This window comes from Dermacentor andersoni, chromosome 6 (assembly GCF_023375885.2).
Source record: "Dermacentor andersoni chromosome 6, qqDerAnde1_hic_scaffold, whole genome shotgun sequence".
Classification (NCBI taxonomy): Eukaryota; Metazoa; Arthropoda; class Arachnida; order Ixodida; family Ixodidae; genus Dermacentor; species Dermacentor andersoni.
This window is the reverse complement of record NC_092819.1, coordinates 175972832-175991514: the sequence shown is the minus strand read 5'-3', so window position 1 is coordinate 175991514 and position 18683 is coordinate 175972832. Positions and strand designations below refer to the sequence as shown.

Genomic DNA, 18683 nt, shown 5'->3' with positions numbered 1-18683 from the left:
TCGACTAACTGACACGTATAAGGATCCCAGCAGATGCAAGCGTACTCAAGTACCGAACGTACTTGAGTAAAATACAGCTGTTCTTTCAATTTACTAGGTAATTGGCCAAAATTTCGACGAAGGAAGCCCAACTTTCGTGCCGCCTTCTTTCTTACCTCCTGTACATGCCTGTTCCACCTTAAATCCGAGGTAAACCAAACTCCCAAGTATTTACATTCCATAACCCTGCTTAGAGTAACGCTATTTAATTTGTACTCGTATGTCTTGTATGAATGTTTCCTTGTAAGGTGATGTTTAAACATTTTGAAACGTTAAGTGACATTTCCCATTTTGCACACCAAGTTGAAAGTTTGTCTAAATCACTCTGAAGTGCATAAAAATCGGAATCACTATCAATAACCCTATATACTACGCAGTTGTCTGCAAACATCCTGAAAGATGACATAATACCACTAGTGATATCATTTATATATAATAAAAACAAGAGGGGCCCCAACACAGAGCCTTGGGGTACTCCAGAGGTCACTGCAGCAAGATCAGAGGAGATGCCATTGAGAACCACAGACTGTTGTCTATGTGAAAGATATTCAGATATCCATGCAATTACCTTTTTGTGCAACTTGTAGGCGTGTAATTTGCTAATAAGTAGGTCGTGAGCCACAACGTCAAATGCTTTACGAAAATCTAGAAAGATGCAATCAATTATCTGCCTTTTGTCTATTGCTTGAGCCAAATCGTGAGTGAATTCTACAAGCGGCGTAGTACAAGAAAAACCCTGCCGAAATCCATGTTGGTTTGCATTTAATAGATTATTTTTAACTAGATGTGACATAATACAACTATATATAACGTGTTCCATTATTTTACATGTAATACTAGTCAAAGACACCGGTCTGTAGTTCTCAATGCAGTTTTTGGGCCCACTTTTGTGTACAGGCCCGACATTTGCCAATTTCCAGTCGGTAGGTACAGCACCCATGTCTAAACATTTTTGGAAAAGACGGCGTAAATACATGCACAACGATTCACAACAACTACTAAGCATTGCTGCTGCTATATTGTCTGGTCCATTCGCCTTTCTGGGAGAAACATTTTCTAATAACTTGCGTAACTTGCGTACACCTTCCAAAGCAAACTCAACTTCGAGCATTTCTTCATTGCATAGCGAAAAATCGAGACACAACCCGAAACTGGCAATTACTAAACACAGAAGAAAAATAACTACCAAATGCTTCAACTTTGCGCTTGTCATCATCAAGTACTGTGCCTAAGTATTCAAGAGGAGGGACAGAATTGTCGTTCTGTCCACTATGCCGAATATACTTCCAAAATTCTTTGGGATCTTCTACCAACCGTTCCCCAAGACGAGCAAAATAAGATTCCTTAGCCGATTTGGCTGAATTCTCAAAATCAAGCTTTAGCCTCTTTAGTTTAGATAAGTCTTCCAGGGACCTGTGTTTTTTATACTTTAAGTACAGTCGAACCCGACTATATCGAACCCGTTTACATCGAATTATTCTATATATCGAACAATTTCTGGTCACGGTATAGTTACAACGAGTATACATAGCAAAAATTACGCTTACATCGAACAAATATTGCAGTGACTCCCGATATATCGAACGTCAAGCGGCGGAAAAGTGCCCCCAGAAGTTGGCTTTCCCTCGCGGTAGCGGGGCAACCCGGCGGCGCGGCTCCATCCAACCGCTCTCCCTACCGTGGTCGGGCTGTTCGGGCGAGCCGTCGACACTCCCCCTGTCGCGCATAGTGGAGTCTATTAGGCCACATCCTCCCTCTTTCTCTATCATCTTTCACTTGCCACCCCCTCTCCCCTGACGACGCTTCGCCGTGCTCCCTCACGGGTTGCAGAATCAAGCGTCCTTCCTTTCTTTAGATCACTATCTAGCGACACTCCCCAGCAAAAAATGATCCTGGCCCACCTACAGCGCTTGCTCAGACAGCCAATCAGAGGCTCTTGTTGCTCTTGTGCTCTCTTCGTGCAAGATGGCGAAAGTGCGAGTTGTCTGGCTGCTTCTCTGGTTTATCGTGTTTGCGCCTTGTGGGCCTTCTCCCGCAGTGTTGCCGTGATGAAGCGGCAGAATTCGCCTTTCGTCGTGAAGCTCAAAATCATAAATCGCATCGAACGCGATGAGAAGTTGGATGTCCCCGCAGCGTGCAAGATTCCGAGGAGCACTCTCGGCACTATTAGGGCTAAAGTGGCCAGACTCGCAACCCGGTGCCCATGGCGCCCGACACGTACGCACGGCCGTGTACGAGGGTTTCTTCATGCGTGCCGGTGTTGCCGAAGTTTGGAGCGAGCTGTCAAAATTTTCGGGACATTCAATTCAACGGTGGACGAGTTTGTGAGTGCAGATGATGGTGTCGTGACCACGGTAGAGCCCGGAAACGAAGACTACATCGCCGACATCGTACCGAGCACAAATGAAAGTAGGCACATTGAGGAAAGCAACTACGGTCCTTTGCCCACATCCTCCGAAGTGATTGGTGCACTCGCATTAGTCCGGCGCTTCTGCGCGAATACGGAAAGTTGCGGCCTCAGCTGCTCCGACTCCTTAGACAACGTGGGGAAGTGCGTGCGTCGCTCGCAGCGCAATTGCCCAAGCAGAAGAAAATGCAGGACTAATTTATGCCAAACTAAGCTAGTTTCGTTAATAAAGTGATTTTATAAATGGTATGTGCTTTTATGACATCCAATTATTTAGCAGGCTTATATCGAATTATGCTCTATATCGAACTGATAGGCGTTTTTTTGCGAGTTCGATATAGCCGGGTTTGACTGTATACCCTCCACACCCTGCGCAGCAAGATGCGCTGTTCCTGCCGAAACCACGGTTTATCGTTATCACGTTTAGATGAAAGCATCCGAGTTGGAACGAACTTATCTCGAAGATAGAAGAGCTTTTCTTTAAAGCTTTCCCACAACTGTTCAATGCTCAAATCGTCCGCTAATGTGTCAAATGTTGGGAAGTACAAATCTAACGACTGATTTATAGAACAGTAATCAGCCTTACTATACGAGAACACTTTTCTAGGTGGTTTTTTCACTATTGGCACATTTGTAACACTAACGTCAGCAATAAAAATATTATGGTCGCTCAATCCAGGTAGTGCATGAACGTCTGATACAATACCAGACCCATTACACAATAGCAAGTCCAAGGCATGGCCAGTACCATCATCACGCGACGCACTGAGGACATATTGTTCAAATGCATGAGTGTCCATTAGATCAAAAAACGAGGAGTACAAACAACCACTAACAGAGTTCCTGGGAACTGCACATGACCAATCAATTTCAGGTAGGTTAAAGTCCCCTCCGATCAAAACACGGTCATTTTTCAAACACTCCAAAAAGTCAGAAAGTTTGATGAACTGCTCATACGACGCGCTTGGTGGACGGTAGTAGGAGCCGAACACCATGCTTTTTCCATTTACCAGCCGAATCTTACAAAAAACTGCCTCGATATCAAGTAGTGGGCTTGCCACATGAACGCAATGTATTCTACTATTTACAAGAATAAAGACACCTCCACCATGATAATTTCTATCACGCCTAAAACACTGGTAGCTTGCCGGAAAATTTTCAGAATCTAAAACCGAAGAATCCAGCCATGACTCGGTGCCCAACACTACCGTGGGCTGTAGGGTACGTAGCAGACATTGAAATTTGTCAATTTTATTCTTTATGCTCCCGCAATTTATGATTAGAACCCTAAGAGGCAATCCTGTTGTGCGCTTATGCAAAGGTCACTGCTGAACTACATCTCCTGTTGCCCCATCGAGCCGAAAGCGCTTTCCCCGTAGGTAAAGCGTATCATGCTTCAAAACAGCCTTGTCCCCTTCCCGCTTGTTCAGCTTCGCATAGTCCCATAGCTTCTTTCTTTTGTCCCTGACAGATTGTGAAAAATCTTCAGATATGTTATAAGTGGTGCCTTTGAGTTTGTAAGCGTTCAACAGCACCGACTGACGGGATTTATAGGAACAAAATTTTGCTATGACTGGACGTGGCTTCCCTGTCGTATATGTCCCTATACAATGCGCACGCTCAATACTCAGGCCTGTGACGCCAAGCCTGCTTCTGCATAATTCTGCAATAAGTTCTTCAGATTCGGCTGCTGTCTCTTTCGGGGATGAATCATCCAACCCGCGGAAGACCAGATTGTTCCTTCTTTGCCTGTTCTCAATATCGTCAATCTTTTGGGTGAGAGCGATCAGTGTAGCACGATCACCCTGTTGTTGGTCTGCCATTGTTGCGACAGCATTGCGTACGTCATCGACTTTGCCAATCTTAACTTCTAGCGAAAAAATACGAGCCTTCAAGTCTGTGACATCTAGGGTCAATTGGTTTTGTTTTTCTTCGATAGAATTTAACTTCGACATCATTCTACTTTGACCATCTAGGATCTTTGAAAATTGCGCATCAGTTGGCCCTGGGTTAACTTCAATATCACCGCCACACAGCAATAAAAGCAGCAAATAAAGTGCTGAACTACGAAAAACAACAAACTGCCATGTCGGCTGCCTTCTTTTCGAATGCGACCGTGATGCAAACATAGAAAACAGCACTTGGGGCGGAACCAGCATGACAGAACACGGTGTCTTACAAAAAGTTTCGAGAGCACCAACCTTCGTAAGCAGTAGGAAACTGGTAAGCACTTCCGCCATGCTGCCGGTTCCACGCCCCATCGCCGAAATGCCGTTGCAGACTATTTGTAGCAAAAGGTGACAGTCAGTGTCACGGGGTGCACATTGTTGCATACTTGAGTAACAGAAAACATCGAATTCGGTCGGGGGGATGCACACTTGAAGTGTTTCCAAACAGAAGTCAAGCAGTGATCTGCTCGAGGGGCGCACCAGGCACACGTCGTCGTGAATGGATGCTAGAGACACCGCTGAAGGAATATCCGCCGGGGTCCTTGGTTGCGAACCGTCACCGTGAAGGGTTGCTGCAAGCATCGCTGCCGAGAAACCGTGCACCCAGACAACCTGCGTAAGCAGTAGGAAACTGGTAAGCGCTTCCGCCATGCTGCCCGTTCCACGCCCCATCGCCGAAATGCCGTTGCAGACTATTTGTAGCAAAAGGGGACAGTCAGTGTCACGGGGTGCACATAGTTGCATACTTGAGTAACAGAAAACGTCGAATTCGGAAGGTGTCCAGCGGTGGGAACGTCGTGCAGTTGCTGCAGTACAATCTGTTGCAGATGAGACGGAATGACGGTTAGGAGCTCGGGCCCGTCGGGGTTCATGTTGCGGCGATACAGGATGCCATTTTGTAGAACGAACATGTGAACGGATGGGTCAGACGGAGCAGAGAGCAGGCGTTCAATAATGGGGCGTAACGACTCATCGCGTCGTTGTTCAGTGCCAATGTCTTGCAAGGCTGAGAGCGAAAGAACACAGATCGGTGCGACATCCACTAAACCGTCCGGTACATCGACAGGATGACGAGACAGGCAGTTGGTGTCCTGATATAGACGACCCGACTTGTAGACCACAGTGTATGTGTATTCCTGCAGCCGTACGGCCCAGTGACCGAGGCGTCCGGTGGGATCCTTGAGGGAGGAAAGCCAACAAAAGGGTGTGGTGGTCGGTTGTAACTGTAAATGGTCGACCATATATGTAGGGTCTGAACTTGCCCACTGCCCAAATGAGGGCGAGACACTCGCACTCAGTAATTGAGTAATTGCGCTCTGCTGGAGAGAGGAGGCGGCTAGCGTAGGCGATGACGCGGTCGTGCCCACCTTGGCATTGAGCTAAAACTGCGCCGAGGCCATAGCCACTGGCGTCAGTGCGGATTTCTGTCGGAGCGGAGGCGTCAAAATGGGCGAGAACAGGAGGTGTGGTGAGCAGCGTGATGAGCTGCGAGAAAGCAGACGCCTGTTCAGAGCCCCAACAGAAAGGAACGTCTTTCTTCAGGAGCTCAATCGGGGGATGGGCAACATGAACGAAATTTTCCACATACCTGCGGAAGTAAGAGCAAAGGCCAATAAAGCTGCGAACATCTTTGGTACAAGTTGGTACGGGGAGATTCTGCATAGCATGAACTTTAGCGGGGTCGGGGCAAATGCCAGACAAATCGACGAGATGTCCGAGCATGGTTATTTGGCGGTGACCAAAGTGGCACTTGGACGAGTTGAGCTGCAAGCCAGCGGTGCGAAAAACAGAAAGAACAGATGAAAGTCTTTCAAGATGAGTCTTAAAAGTGGAAGAGAATACGATGACGTCATCCAAGTAACACAAACAGATGGACCATTTCAAACCACGCAAGAGCATGTCCATCATCCGTTCAAAGGTCGCTGGGGCATTGCACAAACCAAAAGGCATTACCCGGAACTGATATAGGCCGTCTGGTGTGACGAATGCGGTCTTTTCACGGTCCATTTCATCCCCGGCAATTTGCCAATATCCAGAGTGAAGGTCTATAGAGGAAAAATAAGTGGCACCGTGGAGACAATCCAGAGCATCGTCAATGCGGGGAAGTGAATACACATCTTTCATGGTGATTGTGTTTAGATGATGATAATCAACGCAGAATCGCCAACTGTTATCCTTCTTTTTGACTAGAACAACAGGGGAAGCCCACGTGCTGGAAGAGTGTTCAATAATCTCTTTGGCTAGCATCTTGTCAACTTTGCCCTGGATAACTTGTCGCTCAGAGGGCAACACCCGGTATGGGCGCCAGCGAACTGGTGCTGCATCGCCGGTATTTATACAATGCTTCACGACCCTGGTTTGACACAAAGGGTGATTGTTCAGGTCGAAAATGTCGGAATAGGACTCGAGGAGGCCGTGGAGCTCTGTGGCTTGTTGGGTTGAGAGATCCGGAGCAATCGTCTTTGTAAAGTCATCGGTCAGGGCAAATGCAGAAGGCACAGAATGGGCAGTGGTTGAAGACGGCACAACAGATGCAGCGGAAATGTGGCACTCGTGCAACGGTGACAATGTGGCAAGAGCCATGCCTCGAGGAAGTACTTGTGGCCACTGTCCGAAATTTAGGATGGGAAGACATGTCTGATTGTCCGCAACAGAAACGATGGTGTGTGGGAAGGAGACATTGTGAGAAAGCAGGACTGAAGTCGCGGAAGTAAGGACATAGTCTCCGTCAGGTACAGGTGGGCAGGCTAAAACAGGGATGCAGGTTGCTGCTAGAGATGGCAGGCGAATAAAATCCGCGGGACAAAGCTGAGTTGGAGCTTGAGCAGGATGGTCAACGGGAACAGGTAGGGGTAGGTCAAGCTGTACAACACCGGCTGAACAGTCAATGAGAGCAGAATGGGTGGCCAAAAAGTCAAGTCCGAGAATTGCATTGTGAGGACAACGTTCGAGCACACTAAAGCGGACGTGTGGAGACCGGCGACACTGACACGAGCAGTATGCATTCCAAGCACAGCCAGAGTTCCACCGTCGGTGACCTAGAGCAGTCGAGTCGGAGCAGAAGTAAGTACTTTCTTCAAGCGCATTCAAAGCTCCGCACTCATGTTGGAAATTTGGGCTCCAGTGTCGATGAGTGCTGTAATGGGCAAACCATCCGCGTCAACGTGCAGAAGGTTCCGATCAGTAGGCAGGGTCAGCAGAGGAATTTCAGGCCTGGGTTCTGGAGCAGCGCCACCTCCAGGAGCTGCCCCAGCTAGTTTCCCGTCGGAGAGCGGCGACGGTAAGCTGGGGATGGAGAGCGACGCAGCTGGGGCGAACGGGAGTGGCGAGTATGTGGTGATGGCGAGCAGCTAGTCGCGGTGGCTCGAGCATTGTCAGGTGCGTCTTCAACCTCGGTGGAGAGTGATGGCGGGCGAGGATTCAATGGGGAGCGGCAGTAGGTGGGAAAGCTTGGTCGAGAGTGGGCTGGCCAGGAACTTCGACAGTGGCAAGAGATGCGGCCCACACGTTCACAGTAAAAGCATATGGGTCTATTGTCATGTGTGCGCCACTCGGCCGGGTTGCAATAGCTCGGATATGGACCGTATTGACTCCAGTGAACAGGGGCAGAGGCAGCAGACGAAGCAAAGTCAGGACGGCTGGTGGAGCCGATGGACGGAAGACCCACATTGTCACATTCTTGGCGAATGACCGACTGGATGAGAGACACAAGTAGCCGGGAATCGTCAAAGCACTGCGTCACTGGCGTGGCAGGTGACGCTGCTTCGATTTCTCGCCGAACGATACGTACGACGTTCTCGCAGGGGGTGGGCTCACACGGTGGACAAATGTCTTCGCACGTCGATGAAGCTGCAGTATTGGGTAGACGTGTAAACTATTGAACTATGCGGCGACTCTTCGCTTGTTCAAAACGGCGACATTCGTTAATGATCTCATTGACCGTTGTTATGTTCTTGTAAACAAGCTGGTTATAAGCGGGTCATCCGCAATGCCTTTTAAAACGTGGCTGCCTCTGCCATATTATTATCCACTTTGCAGCTAAGATCGAGGACGTCCTGGATATACGCCACGTAAGATTCATGGACGTCTGTGCACGGGTCCTAAGGTCCTTCACAGCATGTTGGCTGCCGACGGGCTTGCCAAACAAATCTCTAAGCTTCTGTTTACACTGGTCCCAACTTGTAATCTCTTCTTCGTGTGTTTCAAACCAGACCCGTGCAGTTTTCTTGAGGTAGAATATTATGTTAGCCAGCATAAGCGTGTTATCCCACCTGTTGTGTGCACTGACGCGTTCGTAATTCTACAACCAGTCATCGACGTCAATGTTATCAATCCCGGAAAACATGCCAGGGTAGCGAGGCTGGGCCATGATAACCGTCGGTGGCGACGACGGGGCCATGGTTGAACTCTCTCCTTCGGATGACATGGCAGCCAGGTTACGTCCGCTGCGGAGCTCCGTCCTGTGCAAGTGATTACCCAGCACCCCCACCAATGATGTTACAGGAAGGAAGAAGCGTGGGTCTATTTACAGATGACTTTTAATGGCTGAGCCAGCAAGCGTAGAGCAACGATAACACTAAACTCTTCTTCGTCATCTCCAAGACCACCATCAGCGTCCTCTTCTTCCCACATTGCCGTCTGTGGCAGTATCTTCTGCACCACGCAAGGTCGCCCAGCTGTGTCCTCGCATTCTTTCTGATGGGAGCAAGAAACATGGCTGTTTTAAAGTACACGCCAAGCTGTACACAATATGTGCTACTGAAGTCGTGTATGAGTTTCCGCTGTCTTGCGATAAGACATATGTCGGCCAGTCTGGGCGATGCGTAAATGAGCGTGTGCGGGAACATGAACTGTCACTGAAAGGTAAGGATAGAGCACATTTGTCTAAGCTTTGCAATTTACATTCGTGTGAGCCATGACTGGACAGGATACAGATTATTGCAAGAAGCAGGGACACCATAGCGCATGAATTGTTAGTCTTCTCATATTAAAGAGCGAGGTTCGTCGTGTATTAGTGACACATCAGTTTTACTTTTGCATGCAGAAAGAAGGTTCTTTGATAGCAGGCTGTGATTAGGGAGTTGCGCGATTGAAGCTATTTTTGTATGGCACGCATTCGCCTATGTGTATGTATTGCATGTTATACAAAAGAGAATAAACAGTCGAAAGTTGGCGCTCCCCTTGTTCCTTTCTGTCCTTCCTTGTTTGCACCAAGCAATCATATTTATGGTCTACTCAGCCTGCATCTCGCCTCCATCATAATATGTTGGCACTTGCTCTCATGAACAATTTTAGCATAATAGCTTTATTTTTTTGTGAATGCAGGCATCATTGCTTTTTCAAATAAAACAATCAATCTTGATTTTGGTGTCTTAAACAACAATTGGGAACACTTTCTTATGTCCCTTCTAGTTCCACTAAGCAGCTTACTCCCAAATGCATGGCTGTTTTATTTTGCAGGATTGAAATAACCAATAACTTGTAATAACCGGAGTCTAAAGAATGATAGTATGGTATATAGTACAAGCACACTGTGATGGAATCACTCTATTGGTGTTCTAGCTGGAGGAGGCAGTGTGGTGGTGTTCACAGTTCCGTGCTGTGCCTCCTCCGCTGCAAACCAGCCTGCTGAGAGACTTCATCAGGAGAGGCGTTTACCAGCTGGTCTTCGATACCATCAACAGTGACCTGACCCAACATCGGTTGCGTTGGCAGGTAAGCCTTGTTCAGTCACACCTCTGGCCAGCAGGTGAAGGAAAAGCATTAATGTGCAATCTGAAAAAACTGTTGGCCAGTTTTTTTTTTTTTTCTCAGAACAAGTCACTCTGCAGAATTTGAGGGACACAGGTCTTAAAAACCGAAAATAGGGGGAAAAAAATTTGATTTATGGGAACCACTTGTTTTGGCATGTCTAATGCTCAATCTACGCAGTATCAAAATGATTTGCTTAAACACGCACCGTAAGGGTCTGAAAAAATTATTTTGTTGGCGTGGACAGCGATAAAGGAGCCCAATCGCGCAGAAACACTGGGGTTCACTGAGCTATTTTTCATCTTTCCCACTGCTTAGCACCACCATCTTGGTATCGTTCTAATGCTCAGAGTTCCGCCCTTCGGTACCCCGCATCCTCGCCAATGATGGCTGCATAGAACACTCAAGTGTGAAACAATCAGGGGCCAGTCTGATGAAGCTCGCAATGCATGCGGCCCTCCGATTGGCTGTTCAATCTAGGACGAGCTAGGGCAACTGGTGCCCTAGCTCGTCTTCTCGGCCTGCCAGTGGGCCTGCTGCGAAAACTGTTGATCCGCCGTTTGTTGATTGTATTGCAAACGTTATCGGCAAATCGACCCTGTCGTGTGTCACAGATCTCGGGGTGTGCGGATGTTACGCGAGATGGGGTTGGGAGACGCAGAGCGGCACAGCAAACAAGCTTTGATTACACTAAAAACTTAATAACTCAAAACAAAGCTCAATGAAGGAATGTTAACACTTATGTAACCCAAACGTGTCCTTATCCCCATCTAGGGTAGTCCTCAGCGTTTTCTGTGCAAAAGTCAGGCAACCCTAGCCTATGGCTGCAACGCTATCAGAAAGGACGGTTCTTACAGACTTTTCTCGTCACACGTATCTTCCGTGTCTGATGTGCGTTGGATCTTCATCATAGTCGGTGTTCTTGTCAGCTCTGTAAACGTTGCTATCTTGGTGTTGGCCACTCAACTCGCCCATCTCTGATGCCGGTGTTCCGAACACAGTTGGTGACGTGGCATCCCGGCCACACCGGTTAGGCCTAACTCTGAGTCCCCCTTGCTACTTCTTCGAGTGCCCACGAGACGCCCCGGGGACTATTGTATGTGCTGGTCAGCCTCTGAAAGAAGGATCCTTCCTGGAGTGCGCGGCACTACCGTGAGAGGCTGCAGCAAGTCCAAGGAGCCTCGCTCGAGTGTCGCCGAGGTCGACAGCCACACCCTGGACCGCCAGCATCACGGACTTAACTGAACCTCCGTGGCTCCCGTCGCCAGTGCAATGCTGATGCTACAATCTTCTTGGCCCAGAGCCACGTCGATAATGCCAGCTCGGCGCCACTTTTCCCTCGATCACAGCTCGGGTCACGCACCTCGAGCGCTTGTGCCGTTTGGACCGATACGTGCACATCGTCCTCTTCTTCCTTTCTGCACCGCATGCCTCTTACGCATGACAGCCCCTCTAAAAAAGGGGGGAGAGGGTTTAAAACCGGACACACGTCCACGGAAAGCTAAGTGCAAGCACAAGAAAGAGGAGGCGGTTGTCAATTTAGACGAGCTGATCATAAGATTGTGTCGGATATAAGTTGCAGCGCTCTGCCATCTCGTACTGCTTCAGCAATAATGCAAAAGTGAAGCTAACCATTGCCCTTTGTGCTCGCATGTAGTTTTACTTCGGAGAGTGCCAACGATGTACGGATGGCTATTCCTGCTCTTCTCGCATGTACGTGGGTTCGCGTTGGTGCATTCCAGATCCTGTTACAAGCCTAATGTCAGCATCGGTAGAAGCAGTTTGTGTGTTTGTAATTGAGTAATTATTTTCGATTTTGAAGCTTGAAATTGATATGTTCCCAGTTTCTTTAGTTTTTCATTTTTCTCAAATACAGTCGCCGACTAATTTTTCGGACTCCGAAAATTCGGGCATGCTCGATAATTCGGTCTGCTTCGTGGCACTGCCATTTTCCCCATAGACCATAAAGTATAACAACTGCCGAAAGTTCAGACCTTGCAACCTCTCGTCGGATTTTTCGGACAGTCCTTGAGCCAACTCGATCGAGAGCACCATGCACCGACTCTGACCGCTGAATGGTTCGACTTGCTGAACGCCATCGTTGTATTGAATGGAGCCCCCTTGCTGCCCCACGAAGTCGCGCTACTGCAAATCCCCGGTCATCATCATCATTTCTGCCTGGTTTGTGGCTGCAGCAGTTCCGGGCTCAGCTTAGTAAGCCATATGTCAAGACAATCCAGCAGCTGATTTGTTTCTTCGTGCACGACGCTGTGAGTAAGCCACGTTATTCGTTTGTGCGACTGGTGTCGGCATGACGGCGTGGTGATGTTTACTTTGTGTGCTGTGTCAAGCTTGCGGTGATCCAACGCGGCATACGGAAACATCACGTCAAGTGTCTAATGGCACCGACAATGCCCGCACAGACTGCGCTGGGGAATGCCGGCAAGCGGGTGCTGGGAGGCCTATAATTTGTCGCCTACCGATGTGCTCCCTACTGACGGTGAAAATGTTCTGCCGAGACCTGCGCAGTGGTTACATTGCGATTCCGGACACCATCTCATTTGAGTTTCACAAGTGCTGACACTGCTGTACTGACATGTGCAGAACTCGACGACAGCACATGCAATATGGCCGATGCTGCGGCCGGTTTGTGTGTGTGAAGGGGTTTCTTTGAGTTTTCGCATAACAGAATTATGTTTTCTCGTAAGTCAAATTACAATCTGAGAACTATCATGTCTGTAGGTTGTGTGCAAGTCGTAGTTTACAGTTTTTTTACGTATTTTAACTTGTGAAATTCAATTATTTCAGTCAATTGGTTGCTTCATATGGAAGACCTGGGTACATTTGGTTCGAAAATCTTTTTTGCCAATGCGATGTCCGAAGTGGGATGCCATATTTTCTGCGACATGGGCTCCTTAACCCTATCGCATTAAAAAGGCTTGTTCTGGACGCCATGTCCCCTTATATTTAGTGCCGTTTGTTTTTTGTACTTTTCTCAAAACACAAATTTTGGGCTCGATCCAATATTCAGGCCTCGATATCTCAACACTAAGAACAGATAAAACTTACATTTCTTTTGCTGACTGGAGCTTAATGAGCCTCTATGAAGTATAGCAAGCAAATTTCTTTTTCATTTTGGAAGTAAATTTTTTGTTACATTTTTTTGCTACATGGTTGCCACATTTTGTGGTCTTATATTCAGTGGGGTGTAAAACATCTGTTATTGGTGAGATAAAAAAGGGCTTGCTATCCTTCATTCCATACTTTTTATACCATATAACCATGCCTTAAAGATAATTTTTTAATGTGCCATTTTCATTGTGGCCATAAGCAATGGAAGTGAAATGTTAATTATCATAGGAACTAACTGACCTACAACAAAACTAATAACATATTTGAAATCAGCACAAGAATCTTAATAAGCATGGAAAGCTTCGTTAATATTGATAAAAACATTTACATTATTCCGATCGCAGTGTCGCTCCTTAAATCTGGAATAAGGAACCGTGACCCACAGAGGGTTATTAAGCCAAGCTGTCAGTTTGCAAGATAGATGGCTGGCACTCTTCAGGCTGCAGTCAAACATCTGTGCAAGCATAACTCATTAGTATCTTCTCACACTTTGACTTTATGCAGAACATGATGCTGCTCCACATTTGTGGTCGTACGAAATGCAATTTGAGAGGTGCATTTGCAAGCAGCTGCATGTAAGTCAACCATTTGACCATCTGCGTCTGTGGAAGTTTTCACTTATTGTCATGGTATCCCTTTGTGGTGGCAGTGAAATTTTGGTATATTAAAATTGTATGTAATGCGCTTCATTATATTGAGGTTCAAGGTACATTGTTTTATGGACGAGAAGGTATAAGAAGTTAAATACTGTGTTATATCAAGGTTTAACAGTATAATGCAGTGTGTTTATACATGATTTCAATATAACAAAATTTCACTGCCACTACAAAGAAATACAGAGACAATAAATGGAAACTTTCGTGGATGCACATGATCAAATGGTTGAACTGCATGTGGCTGCTTGCCTGCAGTGCCTGCATTCCATTTTGTGGCCACTTTGTGGCCGTGGGCTGCGCCAAAGAGTGGTTTCCCTCCCGTGGGCTGCGTTCAACCCCTCTGCTATGGCCATGCGTATGTCCGCAACAATGAACACCCATCGAAAGGTGCGTCGGGGACCCAAGTCAATGGTAAGAGAAAGCTGGCCATGTGTGTAGATAGAAGAGCTGTGGGCTGCTAGAAGGGACACATCTTTTTGGACATGGTGCCAGTCTAGTTGCATGGCAGGAGTGGCGCTGACCTCTGCACCTGTGTCCGCGAGAAGTCGTTGTCCGGCAAGCTTTTCTGTGACGTAGAACAGGCAGCTTGTTGTGCGGCAAGAGTGGCTGGCCGCTATCGGTGACTGCGGAATGTGTCCCTGCCAGCTGCAAGGGGAACGGCACTGACGTGTGCTGGCACTGAACTGGTTGCGATACCAGCAATACGTGCCACGACGAGGGCCTGAAGAGAAGCTGGACCGAGAAGAGAATTGGGAATGGCAATTGCAGTTGTGCTGACGATGGTGGGGCAATGACTGTAGTGCACTAATGGTCTCAGAAAGTTCGGCAATTATTAAGGCAAGACTGCCGATCTTTGAAGTGCGACAGCGGAACGGTCAATGTTGCCACAGTACCTTTTACTGAATAATCAGCAGCGTGGTCGGCCAGCTCTGCAAGATTGTTAAGGGGCATGTCTTCAGGTTTGGTAGCCAAGGCAACCACAAAATTCTGGGGCTGGCACTGAAGGAACAGTTCATGTAGCACCGGGCTGTTTGCATCAAGTCCACAGTCACTGAGAAGCCGCTGCATACGACGTAAAAGCTCCGACGCTCGACAGTTGCCGAACTCCTCTTTGTTGAGAAGCTGCAGGAGGTGCCTGCACACAGACACGGAGTTGCGTTGAAGCCATTTTGAAGAGGTCATAGGGGGTGCATGCGCAACATCTTGGAACTTCTCGACCACCTTTGTAGGGAGTGCCAAGACAGAGTGGAGAAAGCTCACGTGCTGCGAGGTAATGTAACGAAGGTCGAAGATGGCCTCCACCGGAGTAAACCAGGCTGCAGGATATCGTGGCCAAAAGGGCGGTAGCTGAATCTGCACCGTGGCGAGGCCTCTCTGAGCTGGTCGTCTCGTCTCTCGTTTGCAGCCTCGTTCATGACATCATGCTTGCAATACAATCTCATCCGGCATATTTTATTTTGTTATATCGCAAGCTTGACACGGACAACAGAAGGCACACCTGACACATGCAGCGCTAACTTTCAATAACAGATTTATTTCTCGTTCTCGTCGCTATGTATACACCCTCGAACCGTTATACAGCACATGTAAAATATTTGGAAAAATAAACAAAAAATATAAGCTGTAGGCAGTTTCTTGACTCACATATTCACAGACATGTACACGTTCAACGCGAACAAAGATAATTGAGCTCTTTTGAGGATGATGAAATGGAAGGTTTACTGATGCATGCATCGCCGAATATTCATATGTGTCTGGCTTCTATTATGAAGCCCGTCATGGCACACCTGCTTCTACTCATGATGACTGTTTCTTTAAATCTTTTTTTGCATTTGCATTTCTGGCAATGGATGGCAAGAAAGACATCAGTGGCCATGTTGTTAACTTTGTTACTGTGTTCTCGTAGCCTGTCATTTATGCATCTGCCTTTTTGACCGATGTAGGATCATCCACACCCGAGAGGAACACGGTATACCACACCGGCGATGCAATCAATGAATTTGTTTTTATGTTCTTTTTCGCATGCGCTACGTGGGATTCTTTCGGGCCTTGTGTTTTTACATAGGCTGACCAATTTATTTGGTGCCGAAAATACAATGCTGATGCCGCTCCTTCCAGCAATCTTCTTTATTCTGTGGGAGAACCCATGACGGCAGCTTGTGCAGATGATGGCAACCTTTCTTTTGTTCATGTCAGTGCTCGACAAGTGCACCTGCTCCGAACTGCTTTGCTGCGCCTTCTTAAGCAGTCCTTCTGCGACTGACACAAGCACGTGGCTCGAGTAACCAGCGCAGCTTAAACGTGAGGCTTGCCGTCCGAAGCTATCATGCATTAGGTGTTGGCATGATTTTTTCAGTGCTTTCATCATCATCATCATCAGCCTGGGTACGCCCACTGCAGGGCAAAGGCCTCTCCCATACTTCTCCAACAACCCCGGTCACGTACTAATTGTGGCCATGTCGTCCCTGCAAACTTCTTAATCTCATCCGCCCACCAAACTTTCTGCCGCCCCCTGCTATGCTTCGCTTCCCTTGGAATCCAGTCCATAACCCTTAATGACCATCGGTTATCTTCCCTCCTCATTACATGTCCTGCCCATGCCCATTTCTTTTTCTTGATTTCAACTAAGATGTCAATAACTGCTAACCCAATCTGCTCTTTTCTTATTCCTTAATTTTACACCCATCATTCTTCTTTCCATAGCTCGTTGCGTCGTCCTCAATTTAAGTAGAACCCTTTTCGTAAGCCTCCAGGTTTCTGCCCTGTAGGTGACTACTGGTAAGACAGCTATTATACACTTTTCTCTTGAGGGATAATGGCAACCTGCTGTTCATGATCTGAGAATGCCTGCCGAACGCACCCCAGCCCATTCTTATTCTTCTAATTATTTCCGTCTCATGATCTGGATCCGCCGTCACTACCTGTCCTAAGTAGATGTATTCCCTTACCACTTTCAGTGCCTCACTACCTATCGTAAACTGCTGTTCTCTTCAGAGACTGTCAAACATTACTTTAGTTTTCTGCAGATTAATTTTTAGACCTACCCTTCGGCTTTGCCTCTCCAGGTCAGTGAGCATGCATTGCAGTTGGTCCCCTGAGTTACTAAGCAAGGCAATATTACAGCAAGGCAAGCAAGGCAATTCAGTGCTTTGCTGAAACACATCTTCGCGATTCCCCTCTTCACAAGCTTTGTATGCACGAAATGAAATAGTAAAAGTGGCTTACTTGCCCTAGGTTCGTAACACCAGCAGGTTTCGTTATCGGTGAGCACAAACTTGATGTCAAGGAATATAATCCTCCCGTTGATTAATTGATTGAAATTCATTGATTGCATTGCCGGTGTGGCATACCTTATTCCTCTCGGGTGTGGGTGATCCTACATCGGTCAAACAGGCAGATGCTTAAATGACAGGCTACGAGAACACAGTAACAAAGTAAACAACTTGGCCGCAGACGGCTTTCTTGCCATCCATTGCCAGAGATTCAAATGCAACCCTAGATTTAAAGTAACAGTCATCATGAGTAGAAGCAGGTGTGAGATGACGCACTTGATAATAGTTTCACGTGGAGTGACGTATGAAGAACACAGTAGCAATACTGTGAAAGACGAAACTAATTTTTATTGGGCGAGCCTGTGCCCACAAAAACAGGCTACACCTAAAGAACGGCGACAACGGCGAACACAGTCGGCGATCGTCAAAATCTGATCAGCGGGTCAAGTGCGTCGGCTTTTATAGATCAGTACAGTCAACGACCAATGTTTCGGACCCTCTAGGGAGCGTAAAAACGTCCGAAAATTCAGACAGTCTGAAAAAATGAATGCGTGCAAAAGAACGCACCTTTTTTTCTTTTTTTATCGGATCTAGAGGGTAAAGGGCGTAGTACCAAGCTTCCAAAACCCTGCCAAAGCATCAGTGAAGTGGCTATAAAAAGAGGCATTCAAAAACTCTGTATACTGCCGGTTTATTATGTACATGTGCATCGTCGGGCAGCCGGTGTTATTGCTGCAGCGGCTTGAAGAACTTGTTGATTGTTGTTTGGACGGCGTTCCGGTTGGATGCGATCATATTCACCTCGATCTGAGCAAGGGTCATGTCAGCACTGTACACTGATGAAAGAGTCAACGGTGCTTGCGTCAACTCGGCGCTTGTAGGCGGCGCAGGCATTGGCTCCTCATTTTCAACATCGGAGTCTTCCCCAACGGTACTGCTTTCCGTGCTTCGATGCCATCGGCGAGGACGACGAAGACAAAGTGGGAGCCATCGCAGGCAAACGAAATCCTCAAGTTGCGAACAGTGGAGTTCGCTGACGAGCATCGAAGCACCTAGGCCTAGCGTTGCAGAGCACACTTAACACAACAGCACAACCACACACCATGCTAACCAAAACGTGGCCTGCGCAAACAAACGAAATGGCGCCGCTCCGGAAACTCCGCCGGAGGTGGAAGTGCGGCGATGAACATAGCCAGCGTGGCCAGACCAAATCGGTGTGTGACGGCTAGATTCGGCTAGTTGTGGTTCAAAGCGGTGATATGCTTCGGCTTCAAGTCGATTTCCTTCACAAGGGCGCTGCGTGAGGAGCCAAAGGACCTTCCGTCGCGTCAGAAAGTCTGGAAAATTGGACGGCGGGGGGTTCGAGGGTCCGAAACTTCAGGTGTCCTTATACATTGATTCTATGGGGCTCGTGGCGGTGCCGAGAAGACGTCCGAAATATCAGGCATGTCCAAAAATTTGGGCGTCCAAAAATTCG

At 47.5% G+C, this 18683-nt stretch overlaps 1 protein-coding gene across 1 annotated transcript in view; it reads left to right on the top strand.

Moving 5' to 3' along the window:
* Nucleotides 1–18683, top strand: part of xmas (RRM_XMAS2 and SAC3_GANP domain-containing protein xmas) — a 388469-nt gene that overhangs the window by 253024 nt on the left and 116762 nt on the right. Inside the window, exon 21 of the mRNA XM_050172352.2 lies at nucleotides 9958–10110. Within this exon, the coding sequence (XP_050028309.1) occupies nucleotides 9958–10110 (153 nt within the window). The remainder of the gene's footprint in view (nucleotides 1–9957; nucleotides 10111–18683) is intronic.